This window comes from Nomascus leucogenys, chromosome 2 (genome assembly GCF_006542625.1).
Source record: "Nomascus leucogenys isolate Asia chromosome 2, Asia_NLE_v1, whole genome shotgun sequence".
Lineage (NCBI taxonomy): Eukaryota > Metazoa > Chordata > Mammalia > Primates > Hylobatidae > Nomascus > Nomascus leucogenys.
In genome coordinates, this window is record NC_044382.1 from 45898520 (window position 1) to 45924799 (window position 26280).

The window sequence follows — 26280 nt, forward strand, 5'->3', positions numbered from 1 at the left end:
AAGACCTAATATCATAACCTTGTTCTTACGGCATTCCTATTGTGTCATCTTTTCTTTCTGCGTAGAGAAACTAAACCTAGGAAAAGGCTGGGCGTACTGGCTCATGCCTGTAGTCCCAGCACTTTGGGCAGCTGAGGCAGGAAGATCACTTGAGACCAGAAGCTGAGATCAGCTTAGGCAACATAGCGAGACCCGGTCTGTACAATAAAATTTTAAAAAATTAACCAGCTATCATGGCACATGCCTTTAGTCTCAACTACTAGGGAGGCTGAGGCAGGAGGATCAGTTAAGCCCAAGAGGTAGAGGCTGTATTGAGCCATAATGGTGCCACTGCCCTTCAGCCTAGCAACAGAACAAGACTCTATCTCAAAACTAAATGAATGAATGAATGTAAAAATAAAACCCATTTATAGTCAGTTGCAAATCAAGATAGCAAAAGAGATGAAAAGCAAGCACTGGTGTCCAGATTTGCACTTTTGTGTCTCCATGGATTATGTCATTTCTTCATGAAAGCTACAGTAGTGCTCTGTGCTTTCCAATATAATTCACTAATTTTAGATCATAGCTGTTACAGGTTCTAATTTAAAGGCTTTGATATTTTTATTTTACTTGTTTGATAGATATATTAGTCATTTTTTCTTCATAACAGACACCCTCAAAATTTCATGGGCTTAACTTGAGGCTTGTTTTTCTTGCCCATGGGTTATTCGAGATGGCTTTGCTTCAGGCTACAGGTTGAGGGTTAAGTTCAGGTCTGCTCCACATGCATATTATTTTGAAAATTCTCCAATGCTGTAAATTTCTTTCAAGAATGCCCCTTTAATCCAAATTTGTTGTTTAGTAGAAATGAGTATAAGTAGAGAAGATTGTGATATTAATTGCCTTCCATCCCTTGTTTGAGAAAGAACTAGAATTGCTAATTGATTGGGAAAACTTGAAGGATAGATTTTAAAAGGATAGTATAGAAAACTGCCTAAGAAAAAGCATTCTTGTAAATAAACTATTAAGAGATATAAGTTGAACTTCAAATTGAGGTGGTGGGAACAGAGTTAAGCTAGGTTGACTCAGCGTGGAGGCTGATTTCTGAGACTGAGAAAGGCACCTTAAAAAGGCATTTAAGTATTTGCTATTAGACAAGTAGGGAGAAAGTTCAAAAGTACTGTGTTATATAATCTTATGATTACCTAGCAACCTAATTAAAGTCAATTTTAATATATGTTGTAAGTATAAAAATGAGTTTGTATGTTGCTAATGCCTACTGAATTCTGCAGTGGAATTAATAATTCCATAGGGAAACCTTTTTCTTCTTGAAATAATGCTGGGTGTGGCTACTTGATGTGTTCTATTTTCTTTATTGCCTTATCTTTATCCTTGAATAGAAACGTCTATTTATTTGAAAACTAGCATGTTTTGCTACCTAAATTCATAATATTTAAGTTATAGGCACACATAATTCACTTTATATAAACAGATTAGAATACTATGGAAACTCAAAATAAATTGTGCCTGTTTCTTTTTGTTTTTTTTTTTGAGACGGAATCTTGCTGTGTTGCCCAGGCTGGAGTGCAGTGACATGGAGTGCAGTGGTGCAATCTCGGTTCACTGCAAGCTTCACCTCCCAGGTTCACGCCATTCTCCTGCCTTAGCCTCCAGAGTAGCTGGGACTACAGGCACCCGCCACCACGCCCGGCTAATTTTTTTGTATTTTTAGTAGAGACAGGGTTTCACTATGTTAGCCAGGATGGTCTTGATCTCCTGACCTTGTGATCCACCCACCTCGGCCTCCCAAAGTGCTGGGATGACAGGCGTGAGCCACCGCGCCCCACCTCAAAGTTCATTTTATCTCTGGTATGTGTATCTGGCTTTACAAAGCAAATGTATCCATAGGAATATATTTCCAAATGTTTTTGTAAAAAAACTTTTTGTTATGAATTGTAGACTCACAGGAAGTTTCAAAAACAGTACCTAGAGATCTTATGTACCCGTCACGTAGTTTCTCCCAATGGCAACATTAGGCCAATTTAAAAATCATTGATGGGGGCTGGGAACAGTAACTCATGTCTGTAATCCCAGCTGTTTGGGAAGCTAAGGTGGGTGGATCACTTGAGCCGAGAGTTCGACACCAGCCTGGGCAACATGGTGAAACCCCATCTCTATAAATAATACCAAAAAAATTAGCTGGGCTTGGTGACATTGCGCCTGTAGTCCCAGCTACTCGGGAGGCTGAGGCCAGAGGATCACTTGAGCCCGGGAGGTTGAGGCTGCCGTGAGCCATGATTGTGCCACTGCACGGCAGCCTGGGTGACAGTGAGACCCTGTCTCAAAAAAAATAAAAAATAAATAAAAAAAATTGAGTGACTTTCTCTGCACTCTATAATAAATAAATTATAAAGTGTCCTGTAGGGATCCTTATGTCATTGTTGCTTTATTTATTGCTTTAGCATATTCTTCTCCATTCTCCCCATCTTCACATTGAACCATTGATTGGGAAGGGGTTAAGTCTCATGTACCTTTCTGGTACATTTCTCCCCAACAGCCTAAAAGATATGCAAGCTCCATTTTACTGCTTAAGTTGAAGAAGCATATTTGGTTGAATATTCAGATTTCTTGTTTTGAGTTTATTTTGGTGGTGTTTGAAAACTTGAAAGGTTCTATATATATATATTTTTTTTACATCATCTCTTCTTTTTTTTTTTTTTCTTCTAGCCTGAAAATGAAATTTCTTCAGACTGCAATCATGTAAGTATGGATTTTCTGTGATGCGCCATATGTGCTTTATAGATACGATGACAGATTTCGGGATGCTCTTCCTGTTGTTCTGGGAAGTGCTATGTTTTCTTACAGTCTTAATCTTAAAAGAACAACAAACTTTAAGGACCCTGGTAAAATAAACAAATAACCCTTCATTGTAGAAGCCTGCAGGTTCTCCCAAATAATATTTATGTACTTAAATTTTTCTTCAGTTACAGCTACCATGTGAAAATAATTCTCTGCTTATCAAGTTTACAACTTTAGAATTTCCTATTTTAAAGTTCTCTCATTTACTTATCACACAGTCATCTTCTATTTGCCAAACACTATAGTAGCACATTAAAAGGAGACTGATGTGAAATCAACTCTGTGCAAAAAGTTGCTTTGGTAGAAGTCTATACAGAAGACATTGGAGACACAAAAATGAATTTTGTCCAGGTGAGTTGATGTCAGGAAAGGCTTAATAATGGAGATGAGGCCGGACATGGTGGTTCACGCCTGTAATCCCACCTGTTTGGGAGGCTGAGGCAGGTGGATCACTTGAGACCAGGAGTTTGAGACCAGCCCAACCAACATGGAGAATCCTGTCTCCACTAAAAAAACAAAAAACAAAAATTAGCTGGGCATGGCAGTGCATGCCTGTAATCCCAGCTACTCTGGAGGCTGAAGCAGGAGAATCGCTTGAACCCAGGAGGCAGAATCATTGAGCCAAGATGGTGCCACTGTACTCCAGCCTGGGCAACAGAGCTAGACTTTGTCTTAAATAAATAAATAAGTAAGTAAGTAAGTAAATAAATAAATAAATAAAGGTGACACTTGATCTGGGTCTTAGAAGAGGCGTCTATATGTGGCAAAAGTCACTCTATCACATTATAGAAGATAGATGGGACCGGATGCTGTATAAGCAGAGACAGATTGGCTATTTAGGTTGACTACTTATTCTTATGAAAACCTAGGTAAGTCAAGTACAAAATAAAACTAGAAGAGTACTAGAAGATTAGAGGGAAGGCTTTTCTAACTATGACACAACCCCAAAAGATGTTTTAAAAATATATGTCTGCATCTGTATCTGATTACATTAAAAGCTTTCTCCCCAAAAAATGTTTTGTAAAAAAGTATTTGCAATGCAAATGAAAAGGACTATATTTGTTAATAGAAAGTGCTATTAATAAACATAACAGACATGAATAGAATGTTCACAGGAAAAGAAAAAGACGTCCAATAAACAATAAAAAGTTTATTCTCCCTTAGAATCAAAAACATAAAAATTCAACAAGAAATGAGTACACTATTGTCATCCACTTGATTAGCAAATATCAAAAATTTGATAAATGGGTACGCACCTGTTCTCCCAACTACTGGGGAGGCTGAGGCTGGAGGACCCCTTGAGCCAGGAGTTTGAGGTAGCAGTGACCTATGATTACAAAATTGCACTGCAGCCTGGGTAACAAAGTGAGATCCCCATCTCTTAACAAGAAAAAAAAAAAAGCCGGGCGCGGTGGCTCACGCTTGTAATCCCAGCACTTTGGGAGGCCAAGGCGGGCGGATCACGAGGTCAGGAGATTGAGACCACGGTGAAACCCCGTCTCTACTAAAAATACAAAAAATTAGCCGAGCGTGGTGGCGGGCGCCTGTAGTCCCAGCTACTCGGAGAGGCTGAGGCAGGAGAATGGCGTGAACCCGGGAGGCGGAGCTTGCAGTGAGCTGAGATCGCGCCACTGCACTCCAGCCTGGGCGACAGAGCGAAACGCCGTCTCAAAAAAAAAAAAAAAAAAGAAAAAAAAAGGATAAATACACAGTATTGATAAGGATGTGTGTATCTAAGTATTCTCTAGCCCATAGATCAAAAAACTACAATACATAGGCCAAATCCAGTCTACCTGTTTTTATACATAAAATTTTATTGAAACAGCCACACCATTTATTTATGTATTGCCAGTGGCTGCTTTTCACACTAGGATGGCAAAGTTGAGTAACTGCAACAGTGACTATAAGTCCCTCAGAACCGTTACTTTCTGGCCCTCTGCAGAAGTTTGCTGAACCCTGTTCAAGCCTATGTATGGGAATAAAAACAAGCTATAAAACAGTCAACCTAAAATGCATATGTTTTGACCCAGCATTTCTACTTCTATGAATTTATGGATAGTTAAAAGAATGGATAGAGATGTGTCTATAAAAGGATGTTTGTTGTGGCATTATTTATAAAGCAAAAGATTAGGGGAAAACCTCAAAATCCATCAATAGACTGAATCTGACAGAAGAGAAACCCAGAAAAAAGTTGATGTGTGCCTTGGAACTCTCAAAGAGCCAGCCGGGCACAGTGGTCCACACCTGTAATCCCAGAATTTTGGAAGGCTGAGGTGGGTGGATCACCTGAGGTCGGGAGTTTGAGACCAGCCTGGCCCACATAGTGAAACCCCTCTACTAAAAATAAAAAAATTAGCCAGGTGTGGTGGCACACCCCTGTAATCCAGGCTACTCGGGAGGCTGAAACAGGAGAATCGCTTGAACTGGGGAGATAGAAGTTGCAGTGAGATCATGCCACTGCCCTCCAGCCTGGGTGACAGAGTGAGACTCCGTTTCAAAAAAAAAAAAAGAACTCTCAAAGAGCCAAGGAATAGGAAGGATATGATACTGCTGAAAATGGGGGACAAATAGTATCCAAAAAACAGGAGATTTGGTGGAAGGTCTATGTAAGAAGCAGTCAGGACTCTTTAGAGAACAATTATATAACCCAGAAATTCCATAATATAGCATTCATAATGTCCCGCATGCTATCAGAAATGGCTGGATATGAGAAGAAGCAGGAAGATACCAAGAGATAAAGTAGCCAACAGAGAGAGATCCAGAGAAGAGATAATTCATATATTGGAATTATTAATAGCAGACAAGGACTTCAAATAACTAATAAAATAGAGGAAAATAAAATATTTTGCTATAAATAAAATAGAGGAAAATTAAAATGGATGAAAATATGAAGTATTTCAACAGAGAATTAGTCTTTATTAAGAAAATCAATTAGATATTTTTGGACTAAATATAATTTCAGAAATTAAGAACTTACAGGTAGTTTTAAAAGACAGCTTTAGTGGACATAAAAACAGATTCATGGCCAGGTGTGGTGGTTCACGCGTGTAATCCCAGCACCTTGGGAGGCCGAGGCAGGCGGATTACTTGAGGTCAGGAGTTCGAGACCAGCCTGTTCAACACGGTAAAAAACCCCTATCTACTAAAATTACAAAATCAGCTGGGCGTGGTGGCAGGTACCTGTCATCCCAGCTACTCAAGAGACTGAAGCGGGAGAATTGCTTGAACCTGGGAGGTGGAGGTTGCAATGAACCAATATTGTACCACTGCACTCCAGCCTGGGCAACAGAGCGAGATTCTGTCTCAAAAAAAAAAAAAAAGGGAGGGGGGCAGACAGAATGGGATAGAAGCAGTATTTGAAGAAATAATGGCCAAGATGTTTTTCCAAATCTAATGAGAGGCATTAACCCACAAATTCAACAAACTTAGTGAACTTCAAGAGAAATCCATACTCACTTAACAATTTTTTTTTTTTTTTTTTTTTGAGACAGAATCTCACTCTGTCACTGAGGCTGCAGTGCAATGGTGTGATCTCGGCTCACTGAAACTTCTGCCTCTGGGGTTGAAGTGATTCTCCTGCCTCAGCCTCCTGAGTAGCTGGGATTACAGATGCCCACAACCACGCCCAGCTAACTTTTGTATTTTTAGTAGAGACGGTTTCACCATGTTGGTCAGGCTGGTCTCGAACTCCTGACCTCAAGTGATCCACCCGCCTCGACTTCCCAAAGTGCTGGGATTATAGGCGTGAGCCACCATGCCTAGCCTAAACACATTATTAACAATCTGCCAAAACGAAAAGATAAAAAGAAAATTCAACAAGCAGGCAGAGAAAAAGAGACATTCTCTTGAGGGAAGGAAAATAACAGCTGGCTTCTCAACAAAGCAAGCAGTAGAAACTAGAGACAAATGAAACAACAAATGTAAAATGCTGAGAGAAAATGCCAACGTGGAATTCTATATCCAGCAAAAAATATCCCTTTAAAAAATGAAAATAGGCCAGGCACCATGGCTCACCCCTGTAATCCCAGCATTTTGGGAGGTAGAGGCAGGCAGATCACTTGAGGCTAGGAGTTGAAGACCAGCCTGGCCAACATGGTGAAATCCCGTCTCTGTTAAAAATACAAAAATGGCCAGGTTTGGTGGCTCACGCCTGTAATCCCAGCAGGCAGATCAGTAGGTCAGGAGATCGAGACCATCCTGGCTAACACGGTGAAACCCCGTCTCTACTAAAAATACAAAAAACTTAGCCAGGTGTGGTGGTGGGCGTCTGTAGTCCCAGCTGCTAGGGAGGCTGAGGCAGGAGAATGGTGTGACTCCGGGAGGCGGAGCTGGCAGTGAACCGAGATCACACCACTGCACTTCAGCCTGGGTGACAGAGTGAGACTCCATCTCAAAAAAAAAAAAAAAGTTAACCACCTCACCTGTAATCCCATCTACTTGGGAGGCTAAGGCACAAGAATCACTTGAACTGGGGAGGAAGAGGTTGCAGTGAGCTGAGATCCCACCACTGCAATCACCCCTGGCCGACAGAGCAAGACTGTATCTCAAAAAAAAAAATAAAAATAGGTGTTATCAGACAAGCAAAAGCTGAGAATATTCATCTCCCAAATTTGCACACTGTGACAAATCCTAAATTCTTGAAGGTAAAAGGATCACAAATTGAAGCACAGAAGTAGGAGCACTAGAAGAGAAAAATAATTGATACATATGACTATTATTCTTTCATTCTTTAAGATAACTGACTTGGCCAGGCGCAGTGGCTCATGCCTATAATCCCAGCACTTTGGGAGGCCAAGATGGGTGGATCACCTCAGGTCAGGAGTTCGAGACCAGCCTGGCCAACATGGTGAAACCCCATCTCCACTAAAAATATAAAAATTAGCTGAGCGTGATGGTGCGCACCAGTAATCCCAGCTACTCAGGAGGCTGAGGCATGAGAATCACTTGAATCCAGGAGCTGGAGGTTGCAGTGAGCTGAGATAACGCCATTGCACTCCAGCCTGGGCAAAAAAAAAAAAAAAGAACTGACTTAAGCCAAAACAATAACAGTATGCTTTCAGATTATAACATGTAGAATAAAATATATGACAACAGTCGGCCGGGCACGGTGGCTCACGCTTGTAATCCTAGCACTTTGGGAGGCCGAGGCAGGCGGATCACGAGGTCAGGAGATCGAGACCATGGTGAAACCCCGTCTCTACTAAAAATACAACAAATTAGTCGGGCGTGGTGGCGGGCGCCTGTAGTCCCAGCTACTCGGAGAGGCTGAGGCAGGAGAATGGCATGAACCCGGGAGGCGGAGCTTGCAGTGAGCCAAGATCACACCACTGCACTCCAGCCTGGGTGGCAGAGCAAGACTCTGTCTCAAAAAACAAAAAAAAAAACAAAAAAAAACCAGACAACAGTAGCACAAAGGGTGGGTAGGAATAAAAATATAATTTTACTTTGGAATATTCTTATATTGTATATGAGGTAGCATAATATCAATTCAATTTGGACTGTGACCAAGTTAAGGATGTATAATCAGGGTACAGATTTGTTTCACATAATGATTGTTCAGTTAATGGTATTTAGCCATCATGACTCTTACAAGTTAATAGCACTTTACGCAAAACACAGAATATTCCCTGAGACATTATTGTTTTAAGCAAATCTGCATGTAGCGACTTAGCACTAGTCAGACTATCACATGGAACAAATTTGAATTCTACCTCATAGTTAGGAGTGCTAAAGGAGTGATAGCAGGAAGTGATCAAGTAGCATCTTCTGTTCCTCTTCAGTGTATCTTGCACATACAGTATTTCTCCATGTCAAAAAGTGGTTTTTGGTGTTGGTTTTGTTTTGCTTTTTGAGACAAGGTCTTGGTCTGTCACGCAGGCTGGAGTGTAGTTGTGTGATCACGGCTCACTCCAGCCTCAATCTCCCGGGCTCAAGTGATCCTCCCACCTCAGCCTCCTGAGTAGCTGGGAATACAGATGCACACCACCATGCCCTGCTAATTTTTGTATTTTTTGTAGAGGTGGGGTTTCACTTTGTTGCCCAGGCTGACCTCTAACTTCTGGGCTCAAGCGATCCAACCTTCTCAGCCTCCCAAAGTGTTAGGACTATAGGTGTAAGCTGCTATACCCGGCCCAAAGTGTATTTTTTAAATCTCAAAGATTCATCTACAGGTAATGTCATGAATCTTTCCACATCAGTTTTTTCTAAGTGCCAAAGTTCTAAGGAAAAGAATTACCATAAAATATGTCTTCATACTGATACTGAATGCCTGCCTCATAGTCAGTCATCTGATTTTACATTACTTTCCAGAGAATGAGTCCCTCATACCCTGCCTTTACAAACCATCACCAACTCTCAAGTCTCCTTTCTCTCCCTTGGAGAGTACAATGAATTTCCATTATGTTATATTTTATGTACAAGTTATATTTTACTTTAAAATTGTTTGTTACTTATGTACTATTTTCATTTTTCAATTGATACTTCTCTCTCTGAAAATTGTTTAGGTATCTGGCCAACCTGAATAACTTCTATTTATTTATTTATTTTTGAGATGGAGTCTTGCTCTGTCTCTATTTTGTAGAGATGGGGGTCTTGCTCTGTGGCCCAGGTTGGTCTCCATCTCCTGGCCTCAAGTGATCTGCCTGTCTCAGCCTCCCAAAGTGCTGCGATTACAGGCATGAGCCACTGCACCTGACCAGATAACTTGAACTTCATCACAATCAAAAACTTTTGTGCATCAGACACTGTCAAGAAAGTTGAATGGCAGCCTATACAATGAGAGAAAATACTTACAAATCATATACCTGATAAAGGGTCTAGTATTGAGATCATACAAAAACTCTTCCAGCTCTAGAATAAAAAGCAAATTTTAAAACGGGCAATGGATTTGAATAGGCATTTCTCAGAAGAAAATATACAGATAGCCAGTTGCACATGAAAAGAACATCATTGTCATTAAGGAAATGCAGGGCTGGGTGGGGTGGCTCATACCTTTAATCCCAGCAGTTTGGAAAGTTAATAGCGGAGGATAGTTTGAGGCCAGGAGTTCGAGACCAACCTGGGCAACATACGGAGACCGCCCCCCCCCATCTCTACAAAGAAGAATTTTAAAAATGTAGCCAGGCATGGTGGTATGATCATGCCACAGCCTGGGCAACAGCGCGAGACCCTGTCTCTTTAAAAAGCAAACAAAAAAAGGAAATGCGTATCCCACCCACAATGAGATTATTACTTCACACTCATTTGGAAGGATGGGTATAATCAAAAAGGTGGACAATTAACAAATGTTGGTGTGAGTCTAGAGAAATTGCTGGTGGAATGTGAAATAGTGCACCCACTGTGGAAGACAGATTAGCAGTTCTTCAGAAAGTTAAACAGAGTTACTATATGACCCATGAGTTCCACTGCTAGATGTATACCCAAGAGAGTTGACACATTTTCACACAAAAATGTGTACATAAGTGTTCATAGCAGCATTATTAGTAAAAGCTCAAAAATGGAAACAGCCCAAATGCCTATTAACTGATTAATGGATAAATAAAACATGATATAGCCATACAGTGAAATATCACTTTGCAAAAATATGAAGTAGTAATACATGCTACAACATGGATGAACCTCAATAACTGGATTCAAAAGATCACAAAAAGGACACAAAGACAGAAAGAAGATTAGTGGTTTCCAGGAACTCAGAGAAGTGGGGAATGGGAAGTGACTGCTAATAGATACAGAGTTTCTTTTGGGGAAATATTCTGGAATTAGTGGTGATGATTGTACAGCCATAACCTCTAAGTTGTACTCTGGAAGGGTGAATTTTACAATGTAAATTCTATCTCAACAGAGTAGTATAACCAGCCCCCATGGAATCACCATACAGCTTCAAATATTAATTCAGATGTTGTGTCATTTATATCCTTATGTACTTCCCCTCCCTTTGTATTCATTTGAAGCATAACCCGGACATCATGTCATGTCATCTGTTAATATTTCAGTAAATATGCTAAAGGATAAGGACTTTTTAAAAAAAAGACCATAATGCCGTTGTCATATAATACCATAATTCTTTAACATCATCAAATATCAAATTAGCATTCAAATTTCCAATTTTAGCACCCACCCTAGAAGGGAATTTATTTAATCTGATAAAATGTGCTATAAAAAGGCCTACAGCAAGCATCATACTTCATGGTGAAATATTAACAGCTTTCTACCCAAGATTGGCAACAAGACATGGTTACTTACTATCACAGAGGTCCTAGCCAGTGCAGTAAGGCAAGAAAAAAGAAAACAGGTAATAATTAAAAAGGAAAAAATTAAGCTGTCATTTTTATTATTTGTTTATTCTTTTTTTCTGTTTTGAGATGAAGTCTCACTCTGTCACCCAGGCTGGAGTGTAGTGGCTCAATCTCAGCTCACTGCAATTTCCACCTCCTGGGTTCAAGCGATTCTCCTGCCTCAGCCACCTGAGTAGCTGGGATTACAGGCACATACCACACCCGGCTAGTTTTTGTATTTTTAGTAGAGATGGGGTTTTACCATGTTGGCCAGGCTGGTCTCAAACTCCTGACCTCAGGTGATGTGCCCGCCTCAGCCTCCCAAAGTGCTGGGATTACAGGTGTGAGCCACCGCACCTGGCCTATTATTTTTTAAAATGCACTATCAGCAGAATCATAAATTGTCATTATTTACAGATGAGGTGATTATCTAAGTAGAAAATCCAAAAGAATTTATAAATGGACTAGCAAGTACTTAATAGATGAACTTAGTAAAGTCTCATGATAGAAGGTCAGTATATAAAATTTAATTGTACTTTTATATATTATTAACAAGCCAATTTTAAAAATATATTAAAAATTATTATTTCAAAGTAACATATAAAGCATCAAATACTTAAGAATAAATCTAACAAAAATGTGTAAGACCGCTCTACAGATAACTGTAAAATATTATTAAGAGAAATTTGAAGGCCTAAATAAATAAATGAGCAGTTGTGCTCATAAGTTGGAAGACTTGGTGTTATAAAAAATGTGAATGCTCATTACATTGACTATAGATTCTGTGCAATCCCGTATTTATTGTTAGCAAAATGGCCACATGATTTAAAAATTTATGTGGAAACACAGAGTACCTGTAACAGCCAAAGCGATCTTGAAGAACCAAGCAGAGAGACTGTACTACCTGGTGGAAGAGTTAGTGTAAAGCAACGGTAATTAAGGCAGTGTGGTAGAAGCAGATTCATACATAAATGGATACTTGAGTAAAGAATCTTAACCCTTACTGTATGCCATTCATGGAAAATCCATTCTGAATGCCCTGCAGATCCAAATGTGAAAAGTAAAACAGTAAAATTTCTAAATAGGAAAATATCTTCATGACTTGGAGATTGGCAAAGATTTCTTAAATGGTTGTATGCCTCTTTTAAAGTATCTCTTGTACTCCATAAATATGTACACCTACTATGTACCCAAAAATTAAAAATTTTAAAAAGTTTTCTTAATTGGGAAACAAAAAGCACTAAGTATAAGCAAAAAGACTGATAAATTGGTTACTTAAAAAATCTGTTTCATTAAAGACAGTATTGCTGGGTTCCGTGGCTCTGGCCTGTAATCCCAGCACTTTGGGAGGCCAAAGTGAGAGGACTGCATGAGCCCAGAGTTTGAGACCAGCCTGAGCAACATGGTGAAACTCTGTCTCTACAAAAAGTATGAAAAATTAGCTCGGTGTGGTGATGCAGGCCTGTGGTCCCAGCTACTTTGGAGACTGAGGCAAGAGGATCGCTTGAGCCCAGGAGGTTCAGGCTGCAATGAGCCATGTTCACACCACTGCACACCAGGCTGGGTGACAGAGAAAGGTCCTGTCTCAAATAAATAAATAAATAAGCATACAATATTAAGAGTGTGAACAGGCAAACCATGGAAAAGGAAAAAAATTGATAATGCATACATCTGACTGTGTATCCAGAATATGTAAAGAAATCACACAGAGCAATAAAGAAAAGCCAGTGGAATAAAAAAATATATGTAAGATACTTAATCTGCCATGTCTCAAAGATGACGTCTGAATGAACTAAAAACAATGAAAAGGTGCTTAACTTCGCTTAGTAATCAGGGACATGAAAATGAAAATCTCAGTGAGATACCAGTACCTTGACAGTGCCAATACCGAGTATCTGTGTGAGTGTGGGACAATGGTGATAGTTGGCACAGCTAGTGCTTTCAAAGCTGGCTTGGCATTATTAGCTAAAGCATAGCAAATGATACAGCCATTTTACTTCTAGGTGTTTACCCGACACAAATACTTGTATATCTGCCCAAAAGGGCTAAATATTTGTAGCAGCTCACAACAGCCCTATGAGTAAAAGGTTAGCAAAGCCATTTTCCCATTTTCATGAGTATTTGAATTCTATTAATTTCTTAATTTCCCTTTCCCTTAACCTAATGAGAGTAAAATATCAACTAAATGCCTAGGCAGCATTGTTTATAATTAAAATGACCCTGATTGGTAAATTTTAGATGGGCTGTGAAGAGCTGTAAATGAATTATAAATGCCCAATCGGGATGCCATACTTTCATGCTTTTCTGAATGTGGTGACTCTTAAGCCTGGATGTATCCTTTGCAGGGACCCTGGAAACTCTGCCCAGAGGTTTGTTACAAAGAATATTGGTTCCCATGGGGCCTGAGGCTTCTGAGCCAAGGCACCTCCTTTCCATGCCCCTGTGACTAGACAATAGTCACAATGGCCATGGGGCGAAAATGCCTCCAGATGGCTCCATGAACTGCTGCCAGGGCTTACATTGAGGAGGGACAGTTGATGCTGCCCTCCTGGCAATTTGTCGTTATTGTCTTTTTTCCGCCCAGACCTTTCCATAGAACCTCAGACTTTAGCTGCTGATTCCACATTTCTACTTTGTCTAATGGTCATTTACAGAGCAAAACTCTTGATTTTTCTTCCCCTAAACCTTCTCTTCCTGTTGTCTTCCCCATCTCCACTAGTGGCTCCTCTATTCTTCTGGTTGCTCAAATCAGAAACCAGGCCGGGCGCGGTGGCTCAAGCCTGTAATCCCAGCACTTTGGGAGGCCGAGGCGGGCGGATCACGAGGTCAGGAGATCGAGACCATCCTGGCTAACACAGTGAAACCCCGTCTCTACTAAAAATACAAAAAATTAGCCGGGTGTGTTGGCGGGCGCCTGTAGTCCCAGCTACTCGGGAGGCTGAGGCAGGAGAATGGTGTGAACCCGGGAGGCGGAGCTTGCAGTGAGCCGAGATCGCGCCACTGCACTCCAGCCTGGGGCACAGAGCAAGACTCCGTCTCAAAAAAAAAAAAAAAAAAAAAAAAAAGAAACCTTGATTCTTCTCTTACACTTCACATTCAATCCATTAGTAATCTTCTGGCTGCTTCTTGAACTATATCCTGAATTTGGCCATTTTCACTGCTATTGCCCTGATCCAAGTCATCATCACGTCTCTCCGGGACTTCTATGTTGGCCTCCTAAGCAGTCTCCCTCCTGCTTAGTCTATACTCCATGCTACAGCTGGAATGATCCCTCTAACATGTTAGTTCAGATTACTGCTCTGTCCAAAAACCCCTAAAACTTTTTTCTCACTGATTAAACTCCCAAATCTTTGTGCCCTGCAAGCATGCAAATACCAACTCTCTGACCTCTTCTCCTACAACTGTTGCCCCTTGCCACCTCTACTTAAGCCACAGTGTCCTCCTTGCTGTTCTTCAGATACTCAGAAAATGTTCCTGACTCGGGACTTTTGCATTCGCTATTCTTTCCACATGGAACATTCATCTTCTGTGGCTATTCATTTTCCTTCTCTTACTCTCTTACGGAAAATAGCACCCCATTCCCCTACTTTCAATTCACCTTGCCCTAGCTTATCACCTGACACATTTACTTGATTATTTGTGCCTTATCTTTCTCTCTTTCATAGAATGTAAACTCCTTGAAGGCTTTTGCCCTTTTTGCTCACTGCTGCCTGTCAGTAAAATTTCACAATCCTGGGAATAAGCAAAATACCTTAAAGCTTTCAGAGAGAAGAAAAACCCAGGTCAAAATCAAAGTAGTGGCAATTTGAGTAATATACTTCCCATCAGCATTCCTAGAAGCTAGAAGACAGTGGACAAGTGCTTACTGAAAAATGATATCCAGTCAAAGTAATATAAAGATATTTCTGGCATGCAGTTCTTCCAAACATTTACAACTCATGCATATTTGTTGTTGTTGTTGTTGTTGTTTGAGATGGAGCTTTGCTCTGGTTGTCCAGGCTGGAGTGCAATGGTGCGATCTTGGCTCACTGCAACCTCTGCCCCCTGGGTTCAAGTGATTCTCCTGCCTCAGCCTCCCAAGGAGCTGGGATTGCAGGCATGTGCCACCACACCCAGCTAATTTTGTATTTTTAGTAGAGACAGTGTTTCTCTATGTTGGTCAGGCTGGTCTTGAACTCCTGACCTCAGGTAATCCACCCACCTCGGCCTCCCAAAGTACTGGGATTACAGGTATGAGCCACCATGCCCGGCTACATGTTTTTAAATAAAGCCCCTGGAGGATGTGCTTAAAGAAAATGAGGGAATACACCAAGGCAGAGAAAGATAAAGAATCCAGTAACTAATGAATCAGCCTAAGAGAAAAGCAAAGGAAATTCTGAGGATGCTGGAGAAGGATGATACATGTACAGAGATGATACATGCCAGTCCCTGATGGAAGCAGGAAAATGAAAAGACTGCAAGAGGAATGTCTCACTGGACACACTAGAACATTTTGAGAGGAGATTTACATTTCTAGTAAAGAGATTGAGGATTAATTAATAATGGGTGTATAGGAAAATAGGCCTATGAAATAAATGACAACTATAGAGCAAACTAAAAGTCGTATAGGAAAATAAATATAATATTCTATGTCTCAGTATATATAACTTTTTACATAGTCAATAATGTGAATACTGAGTATCTAACAACATGATGATTTAACTGTATGGGGAGGAGTGGGACCAGGAAGATGGGTATGAGAATTCATTCCTCATATTCTACAGTGTAAGTTACTACAGAATATCTAAAAGTGACAAGTCAAGAAATGACAGTTTAAGCATGTAGTTTAAAAATAAGGAGGTAATTAACTTAAGCAAAAAGAATTGAAAGTGTCTGCTTCTGGGGAGTGGGTGGAACTTTGGACAGGGAATTTCTTGTTTTGATTTTTAAACTAGCTTTATAGAACTGTTTGACTAAACATAGCTTTGACTTAAAATTTTACGGGTGAATAAAAGAGGAAGTAGATTAAACGAGCTATAGACTAATATTTTCTTTTTCTTTTTTTTTCAAAAACCAGTAACATAGTCATTTATTATCAATATCAAGTATTATGTATTGCACATAATCGTATGTGCTATACTTTTTTTTAAATTATTATACTTTAAGTTATGGGTTACATATGCAGAATGTACAGTTTTGTTACATAGGTATACACGTGCCATGGTGCTTTGCTGCACCCATCAACCTGTCACCTACATTAGGTATTTCTCCTAATGTTATCCCTACCCTAGCCCCCCACCCCCAAAAGGCCCCAGTGTGTGACGTTCCCCTCCCTGTGACCATGTGTTGTCATTGTTCAACTCCCACTTACGAGTGAGAACATGTGGTGTTTGGTTTTCTGATCTTGTGATAGTTTGTTGAGAATGATGGTTTCCAGCTTCATCCATGTCCCTGCAAAGGACATGAACTCATCCTTTTTTATGGCTGCATAGTATTCCATAGTGTATATGTGCCACATTTTCTTAATCCAGTCTACTATTGATGGACATTTGGGTTGGTTCCAAGTCTTTGCTATTGTGTATAGTGCCGCAATAAACATACATGTGCATGTGTCTTTATCATAAAATGATTTATAATCCTTTGGGTATATGCCCAGTAATGGGATTGCTGGGTCAAATGGTATTTCTAGTTCTAGATCCTTGAGGAATCATCACAGTGTCTTCCACAGTGGTTGAACTAATTTACACTCCCACCAACAATGTAAAAACATTGCTATTTTTCCACAACCTCTTTAGCATCTGTTGTTTCTTTTTAATGATCGCCATTCTAATTGGCGTGAGATGGTATCTCATTATGGTTTTGATTTGCATTTCTCTAATGACCAGTGATGATGAGCATTTTTTCATGAGTGTTGGCTGCCTAAATGTCTTCTTTTGAGAAGTGTCTGTTCATATCCTTTGCCCATGTGTTGATGGTGTTGTTTTCTTTTTTCTTGTAAATTTGTTTAAGTTCTTTGTAGATTCTGGCTATTAGCCCTTTGTCGATTCTGGATATTAGCCCTTTGTCAGATGGATAGATTGCAAAAATGTTCTCCCATTCTGTAGGTTGCCTGTTCACTCTGATGATAGTTTCTTTTGCTGTGCAGAAGCTCTTTAGTTTAATTAGATCCCATATGTCAATTTTGGTTTTTGTTGCCATTGCTTTTGGTGTATTAGACATGAAGTCTTTGCCTGTATCTATATCCTATATCCTATTAATATAGCCCAGGTTTTCTTCTAGGATTTTTATGGTCCTAGGTCTTATGTTTAAGCCTTTGATCCATCTTGAGTTTATTTTTGTATAAGGTGTAAGGAAGGGGTCCAGTTTCAGTTTTCTGCATATGGCTAGCCAGTTTTCCCAACACCATTTATTAAATAGGGAATCTTTTCCACATTGCTTGTGTGTGTCAGGTTTGTCAAAGATCAGATGGTGGTAGATATGTGGTGATATTTTTGAGGACTCCATTCTGTTCCATTGGCCTGTATATCTGTTTTGGTACCAGTACCATGCTGTTTTGGTTACTTTAGCCTTGTAGTATAGTTTGAAGTCTGGTAGCGTGATGCCTCCAACTTTGTGTTTCTTGCCCAAGATTGTCTTGGCTATGCGGGCTCTTTTTTGGCTCCATATGAAGTTTAAAGTCATTTTTTCCAATTCTGTGAAGAAAGTCAGTGGTAGCTTGATGAGGATAGCATTGACTCTATAAATTAGTTTGGGCAGTAAGGCCATTTTCACAATATTGGTTCTTCCTATCCATGAGCATGGAATGTTTTTCCATTTGTTTGTGTCCTCTCTTATTTCCTTGAGCAGTGGTTTGTAGTTCTCCTTGAAGAGGTCTTTCACAGCCATTGTGAGTTGGATTCCTAGGTATTTTATTCTTTTTGAAGCAATTGTGAATGAGAATTCTCTCATGATTTGGCTCTCTGTCTGTTATTGATTTATAGGAATGCTTGTGATTTTTGCACATTGATTTTGTATCCTGAGACTTTGCTGAAGTTGCTTATCAGCTTAAGGAGATTTTGGGCTGAGACGACGGGCTTTTCTAAATATACAGTCATGTCATCTGCAAACAGGGACAATTTGACATCTTCTCTTCCTATTTGAATATGCTTTATTGCTTTCTCTTGCCTGATTGCCCTGGCCCGAACTTCCAATACTATGTTGAATAGGAGTGGTGAGAGGGGGCATCCTTGTCTCGTGCTGGTTTTCAAAGGGAATGCTTCTAGTTTTTGCCCATTCAGTATGATATTGGCTGTGGGTTTGTCATAAATAGCTCTTAGTATGTTGTGATATGTTCCACTGATACCGAGTTTATTGAGAGTTTTTAGCATGCAAGGCTGTTGAATTTTGTCGAAGGCCTTATCTGCATCTATTGAGACAATCATGTGGTTTTTGTCGTTGGTTCTGTTTATGTGATGGATTACGTTTATTGATTTGCGTATGTTGAACCAGCCTTGCATCCCAGGGATGAAGCCAACTTGATCGTGGTGGATAAGCTTTTTGATGTGCTGCTAGATTTGGTTTGCCAGTATTTTAATAAGGATTTTCTCCTAGATGTTCATCAGGGATATTGGTCTAAAATTCTCTTTTTTTGTTGTGTGCCAAGCTTTGGTATCAGGATGATGCTGGCCTCATAAAATGAGTTAGGGAGGATTCTCTCTTTTTCTATTGATCAGAATCGTTTCAGAAGGAATGGTACCAGCTCCTCTTTGTACCTCTGTAGAATTCGGCTGTGAATCCATCTGGTCCTGGACTTTTTTGGGTTGGTAGGCTATTAGTTATTGCCTCAATTTGAGAACCTGTTATTGGTCTATTCAGAGATTCAACTTCTTCCTGGTTTAGTATTGGGAGGATGTATGTGTGTCTAGGAATTATCCATTTCTTCTAGATTTTCTAGTTTATTTGCATAGAGGTGTTTATAGTATTCTCTGATGGTAGTTTGTATTTCTGTGGGATCGGTGGTGATATCCCCTTTATTATTTTTTATTGTGTCTATTTGATTCTTGTCTCTTTTCTTCTTTATTAATCTTGCTAGCAGTCTATCTATTTTGTTGATCTTTTCAAAAAGACAGCTCCTGGATTCATTGGTTTTTTTGAAGGGTTTTTTGTGTCTCTGTCTCCTTCAGTTCTGCTCCGATCTTAGTTACTTCTTGTCTTTTGCTGCCTTTTGAAATTGTTTGCTCTTGCTTCTCTAATTCTTTTCATTGTGATGTTAGGGTGTCAATTTTAGATCACACCTGCTTTCTCTCGTGGGCACTTAGCACTATAAATTCCCCTCTACACACTGCTTTAACTGTGTCCCAGAGATTCTGGTACGTTGTCTTTGTTCTCATTGGTTTCAAAGAGCATCTTTATTTCTGCCTTCATTTCGTTATGTACCCAGTAGTCATTCAGGAGCAGGTTGTTCAGTTTCCATGTAGTTGTGCGGTTTTGAGTGAGATTTTTAATCCTGAGTTCTAGTCTGGTTGCACTGTGGTCTGAGAGACAGTTTTTTGTGATTTCTCCTCTTTTACATTTGCTGAGGAGTGTTTTACTTCCAATTATGTGGTAAATTTTAGAATAAGTGCGTTGTGGTGCTGAGAAGAATGTGTATTCTGTTGATTTGCGGTGGAGAGTTCTGTAGATGTCTATTAGGTCTGCCTAGTCCAGAGCTGAGTTCAAGTCCTGGATATCCTCGTTAATTTTCTGTCTCGTTGATCTGTCTAATATTGCTGGTGGGGTGTTAAAGTCTCCCACTATTATTGTGTGAGAGTCTTAAGTCTCTTTGTAGGTCTCTAAGAACTTGCTTTATGAATCTGGGTGCTCCTGTATTGGGTGCATATATATTTAGGATAGTTAGCTCTTCTTGTTGAATTGAACCCTTTACCATTGTTGTATTGATCCCTTTACCATTATGCAATGGCTTTCTTTGTCTCTTTTGATCTTTGTTGGTTTAAAGTCTGTTTTATCAGAGACCAGGATTGCAACCCCTGCTTTTTTTGTTTTGTTTTGTTTTCCATTTGCTTGGTAGATCTTCCCCCATCCCTTTATTTTGAGCCCATGTGTGTATTTGCACGTGAGATGGGTCTCCTGAATACAGCACACTGATGGGTCTTGACTCTATCCAATTTGCCAGTTTGTGTCTTTTAACTGGGGCATTTAGCCCATTTACATTTAAGGTTAATATTGTTATGTGTGAATTTGATCCTGTCATTATGATGCTAGCTGGTTATTTCGACCGTTAATTGATGCAGTTTCTTCCTAGCATCGATGGTCTTTACAATTTGGCATGTTTTTGCAGTGGCTGGTACCGGTTGTTCCTATCCATGTTTAGTGCTTCCTTCAGGAGTTCTTGTAGGGTAGGCCTGATGGTGACAGAATCTCTCAGCATTTGCTTGTCTGTAAAGTATTTTATTTCTCCTTCACTTATGAAGCTTAGTTTGGCTGGATATGAAATTCTGGGTTGAAAATTCTTTTCTTTAAGAATGTTGAATATTGGCCCCCACTCTTTTTTTTTTTTTTTTTTTTTTTTTTTTTTTGAGACGGAGTCTCGCTGTCGCCCAGGCTGGAGTGCAGTGGCGCGATCTCGGCTCACTGCAGGCTCCGCCCCCCAGGGTTCACGCCATTCTCCTGCCTCAGCCTCCCGAGTAGCTGGGACTACAGGCGCCTGCCACCTCGCCCAGCTTATTTTTTGTATTTTTAGTAGAGACGGGGTTTCACCGTGTTAGCCAGGATGGTCTCCATCTCCTGACCTCGTGATCTGCCCGCCTCGGCCTCCCAAAGTACTGGGATTACAGGCGTGAGCCACCGTGCCCGGCCATTGGCCCCCACTCTCTTCTGGCTTGTAGGGTTTCTGCAAAGAGATCTGCTGTTAGTCTGATGGGCTTCCCTTTGTGGGTAACCTGACCTTTCTCTCTGGCTGCCCTTAACATTTTTGCCTTCATTTCAACCTTGGTGAATCTGACAATTATGTGTCTTGAGGTTGCTCTTCTTGAGGAGTATCTGTGTGGTGTTCTCTCTATTTCCTGAATTTGAATGTTGGCCTGGCTTGCTAGGTTGGGGAAGTTCTCCTGGATAATATCCTGAAGGTTGTTTTCTAACTTGGTTCCATTCGACCTGTCACTTTCAGGTACACCAATCAAACGTAGATTTGGTCTTTTCACATAGTCTCATATTTCTTGGGGTTTTGTTCGTTTCTTTTCACTCTTTTTTCTCTAATCTTGTCTTCTGGCTTTATTTCATTCATTTGATCTTAAATCACTGATATCCTTTCTTCCACTTGATCAAATCGGCTATTGAAGCTTATGTATGCTTCACAAAGTTCTCGTATGGTGGTTTTCAGCTCCATCAGGTCATTTAAGCTCTTCTCTACCCTGGTTATTCTAGTTAGCCATTCGTCTAACCTTTTTTCAAGCTTTTTAGCTTCCTTTTGGTGGGTTAGAACATGCTCCTTAAGCTCAGAGAAGTTTGTTATTACCGACCTTCTGAAGCCTACTTCTGTCAACTTGTCAAATTCGTTCTCCGTCTAGTTTTGTTCCCTTGCTGGTGAGGAGTTTTGTTCCTTTGGAGAAGAGGCATTCTGGTTTTTGGAATTTTCAGCCTTTCTGCTCTGGTTTCTCCCCATCTTTGTGGTTTAATCTACCTTTGGTCTTTGATGTTGGTGACCTACGGATGGGGTTTTGGTGTGGATGTCCTTTTTGTTGATGTTGATGTTGATGCTATTCCTTTCTGTTTGTTAGTTTTCCTTCTAACAGACAGGCCCCTCAGCTGCAGGTCTGTTGGAGTTTGCTGGAAGTCCATTCCAGACTCTGTTTGCCTGGGTATCACCAGCAGAGGCTGCAGAACAGCAAATATTGCTGCCTGATTCTTCCTCTGCAAGCTTCATCCCAGAAGGGCACCTGCCTGTATGAGATACCTGTCGGCCCCTACTGGGAGGTGTCTCCCAGTAGACTGACTATATTTTCAAGGAGCTTGACTGAAGGAAACTTTTCCCTTCATCCCCTAGCCCACACCCTAATCCTGTAATTACTTTATTCTAAGTATCTCAAGTATATCCCATCTTTTTTCTTTTTTTTTTTTTTTTTGAGACGGAGTCTGGCTCTGTCGCCCAGGCTGGAGTGCAGTGGCGCAATCTCGGCTCACTGCAAGCTCCGCCTCCCGGGTTCATGCCATTCTCCTGCCTCAGCCTCTCCGAGTAGCTGGGACTACAGGCGCCCGCCACCACGCCCGGCTAATTTTTTGTATTTTTAGTAGAGACGGGGTTTCACCATGGTCTCGATCTCCTGACCTCGTGATCCGCCCGCCTCGGCCTCCCAAAGTGCTGGGATTACAAGCGTGAGCCACCGCGCCCAGCCATCCCATCTTTTTTCATTCAAATAAGTTCTTGCCTCTTGGTCTACTAACCTCCCTAAATCCTGCCCTTCTCTGGTGTAATCAGATGTGATCTTTTGAGTTCTTTGATTAAAAGTATCCATTAACCTTCCATTTCCTTTAAGATAAAATTCAAAACCTTTAATATGAACTGCGGTTTTCAGTGTGATCTGACCCCTGCGCCCCATCTCATCTTTCATACCTTCAACTCCAGCTATTCTGAACTCTGTTTCTATAGGTTATCATTTATTCTTTGTGTCCTTTCTACCTTTGTACACTTAGAAGCCCAATCTCCGTCATTTCATCTGACTAAATTGCTTCTTATGCCTGAGGATCAAGCCCAGGATGACTGGACTGCTACCAAGACTCCCTGTCCCTCCTCTTACCACTCAACGAAATGTGTTCTTCCTTTGTGTTCTGTAAAATCTTCTGCATGCTTGTTATCACATTTATCACACTATGTTTTTATTGTTTATTTTCTTTCCAAGGCGACTCTTCCTTCTTTTGTCCTCCTGTGGTTGAGCTTCTTGAAGTGCTGAGACAATGGCCTTTTTTTTTTCTTCTTCATCTTTCTCATCCCCATTACCTAGAAGGATGTCCAGATTATAGTAGTTACTCATTACACGTTTGGGATGGGTGAACAGATCGATTCATGGATGAATATCTTAAGATTTGAGGCCAGGCACGATGACTCACACCTGTAATTTCGGCACTTTGGGAGGCTGAAGCCAGCAGATCACGAGGTCAGGAGATCGAGACCATCCTGGCCAACATGGTGAAACCCCGTCTCTACTAAAAATACAAAAATGTAGCTGGATGCGGTGGCACATGCCTGTAATCCCAGCTAGCAGGGAGGCTGAGGCAGGAGAATCGCTTGAACTCAGGGGGTGGAGGTTGCAGTGAGCCATGATGGCACCACTGTACTCCAGCCTGGGCAAAAAAAATTTTTTTTTTTTTTAGATGGATTCTCACTCTGTCACCCAGGCGGAGGCTTCAGTGAGTCGAGATCGCGCCACTGCACTCCAGCCTGGGTGACAGAGCAAGACTCCATCTGAAAAAAAAAAAAAAAAAGAAAAAGAAATAAAATACCAGAAAGTAGATTAATGGTTGCCAGAAGATGAGGGTAGAGAGGATAAAGTGTCACAGAATGGGTATGGGCTTCTGTTTGGGGTGATAATGTTCTATAATTAGGCAATGGTGGTTGTTGCCCATCCTTGTGAATATAGTAAAAAACCACTGAATTGTACACTTTAGAGAGGTAAATTTTATGGCATATGAATTATATCTTAATTTGAAACGAACAAAAAAAGATGAGATACAGTAAAATGTTTAGCATTTGACAATACTGTCATAGTTCTTAGGGAAGAGACTTGTTCATAAGGAAATTTATGCCTGTCAGAACAAGTAAGTTTTCAAATTAAAAGGTTAAGACATTCAGAAAATCTAAATGGTTATCTAAACATCTCTTGGCAGAAAATCTATTTCTAGCTCAATTGTAGGACATCTGACTTTGCATTTGATAAAATAGTAAGGAAATTTTCTGCTTATAGTTTTAATTTTTCTGGCTTTTGTTACTGTTTGTCCTAAGTTTTTGAGATACCAGAAAGCTTTTCTTTTCTTTTCTTTTTTTTTTTTATTTTTTAAAGGTTCAAGTTATTCTCCTGCCTCAGCCTCCAGAGTAGCTGGGATTACGGGCATGCACCACCACGCCTGGCTAATTTTTATATTTTTAGTAGAGACCGGGTTTCACCATGTTAGCCAGACCAGTCTTGAACTCCTGACCTCAGGTTATCCACCCACCTTGGCCTCCCAAAGTGCTGGCATTACAGGCATGAGCCACCATGCCCAGCCTGAAAGCTCAGTTATTGATGGTAGCCAAGAGATTAGAGCTTTTACTCATGTTTTTGTTTTTGAGGAGGGAGGAGAAGAAATCCTTCCCATCCCTTGTGTTTTCTTCAGATCTTCCTCAGCACTCATACAGAATTAACTGCATGCTTCCATGTCATTGCTAATGTACTTTTTATACGCCTCTGTCCTTCTAAAAAGCAGATCTGGTCGTGTCACCCCCTACTTTCTCTTCTGCGACTTCCCGTTATTCTTGGGTTAAAGTTCAGTCATGGCTTACAAAGGCTTTCTGATCTGGCCTGGCTTGAGGCTCCTGGGTCAGTCCTCCGTTGGACTTCTGGTTCCCTCCACCCCTTGCTTCCATGGATGCGGTGTCATCTGCCTAAAAAAGTCTTCTCCCTACCTTTGAATCTGGCTAACTGCTGCTAGCCTTTCAGGTTTCATCTTAGCATTTTCTATGGTAAATATTCCCTGACCAAACTCCCCATCACTCTCCAGTTTGGAATACCCCTCCCCTATACTGCTGTGGTACCCAGTGATGCCATTAGCCAATTACTTGATCGTACTCCCTGCCATTGACTATGGCTGCCACTGGACAGTCTTTGTCCTTCTCCTTATGTTTTATCCACCAGTTCCTAACACTGTGTCTGGAACATAGTACGTACTGAGTAAACATTTGCTTGTTTCCTCTAATAGCCTATCTGTGAAACGCCTTGCCAAGCAAATGTTTAACTGAATCAGTGATTGATGACTGTATTTTTTTATCTAGGAGTATATAGTAGTCAGAGAGGAATGTACCCCCCTCCAAAAATAAATATATACATATGTCTTCATGTTCTACATCATGCAAAGTCTCTGCTCTATCTCACCAACTGAACAATTTAAGGCTCATTTTTGCTACATTTCAGAAATTGGATCACTTAAAATCATTTTATGGAAGCTTGAAGATAAAGTAATATCTAGTCATTATCTGTAAGAATAGGCTTTAGATACTTTCTAGTGTAAGATGTGTTAAAACAGTTGTATAAAGTGGACCTGATGGGCTGGGCGCAGTGGCTCACTCCTGTAATGCCAGCACTTTGGGAGGCCAAGGCGGGTGGATCACCTGAGGGCAGGAGTTCAAGACCAGCCTGACCAACATGGAGAAACCCCGTCTCTACTAAAAATACAAAATTAGCCAGGCGTTGGTGGCACATGCCTGTAATCCCAGCTACTCGGGAGGCTGAGGCAGGAGAATTGCTTGAACCCGGGAGGCAGAGGTTGTGGTGAGCCGAGATCGCGCCATTGCACTCCAGCCTGGGCAGTAAGAGGGAAACTCTGTCTAAGAGTGGACCTTATAGTGTATATGTCAAGTGTTTTAAGGGAATGAAGAGGCTGGGGCTGGCACTTGTAATCCCAGCACTTTGGGAGGCCAAGGCAGGGGAATTGCTTGAAGCCAGGAGTTCAAGACCAGCCTGGCAACACAGATCCCATCTCTACAAATTTTTTTTTTTTTTTTTTTTTTTTTTTTTGAGACAGTCTCGCTCTGTCGCCCAGCCTGGAGTGCAGTGGCGCTATCTCGGCTCACTGCAACCTCTGCCTCCGGGGTTCACGCCGTTCTCCTGCCTCAGTCTTCTGAGTAGCTGGGACTACAGGCGCCTGCCACCACACCAGCTAATTTTTTGTATTTTTTAGTAGAGACGGGGTTTCACCGTGTTAGCCAGGATGGTCTTGATCTCCTGACCTCGTGATCCGCCCGCCTCTGCTTCCCAAAGTGCTGGGATTACAGACGTCAGCCACTGCGCCTGGCTATTTTTTTTAAAATGAATGAATGAATGAAGATAAATATGCCTAGAAACTAGAGCCTGGGCGACTCTCCTCCATGAAACCGATCTATGAAAGCACTGTTGATTGTGAGATCTGAGACTGAATCCACCAAATCTGAGCTTCTGGCTTAGGCTTTTTGGTTCAAGCAGAATTT

General features: G+C 40.8%; 1 protein-coding gene across 2 annotated transcripts in view; it reads left to right on the forward strand.

Annotated features, from left to right (window-relative positions):
- The window catches only part of GLG1 (golgi glycoprotein 1), a 162487-nt gene that overhangs the window by 74140 nt on the left and 62067 nt on the right, over positions 1–26280 (forward strand). For both annotated transcript variants that reach the window (XM_030829271.1, XM_030829276.1), the window contains exon 2: positions 2707–2739. In XM_030829271.1, coding sequence (XP_030685131.1) covers positions 2707–2739 — 33 coding nt within the window. The remainder of the gene's footprint in view (positions 1–2706; positions 2740–26280) is intronic.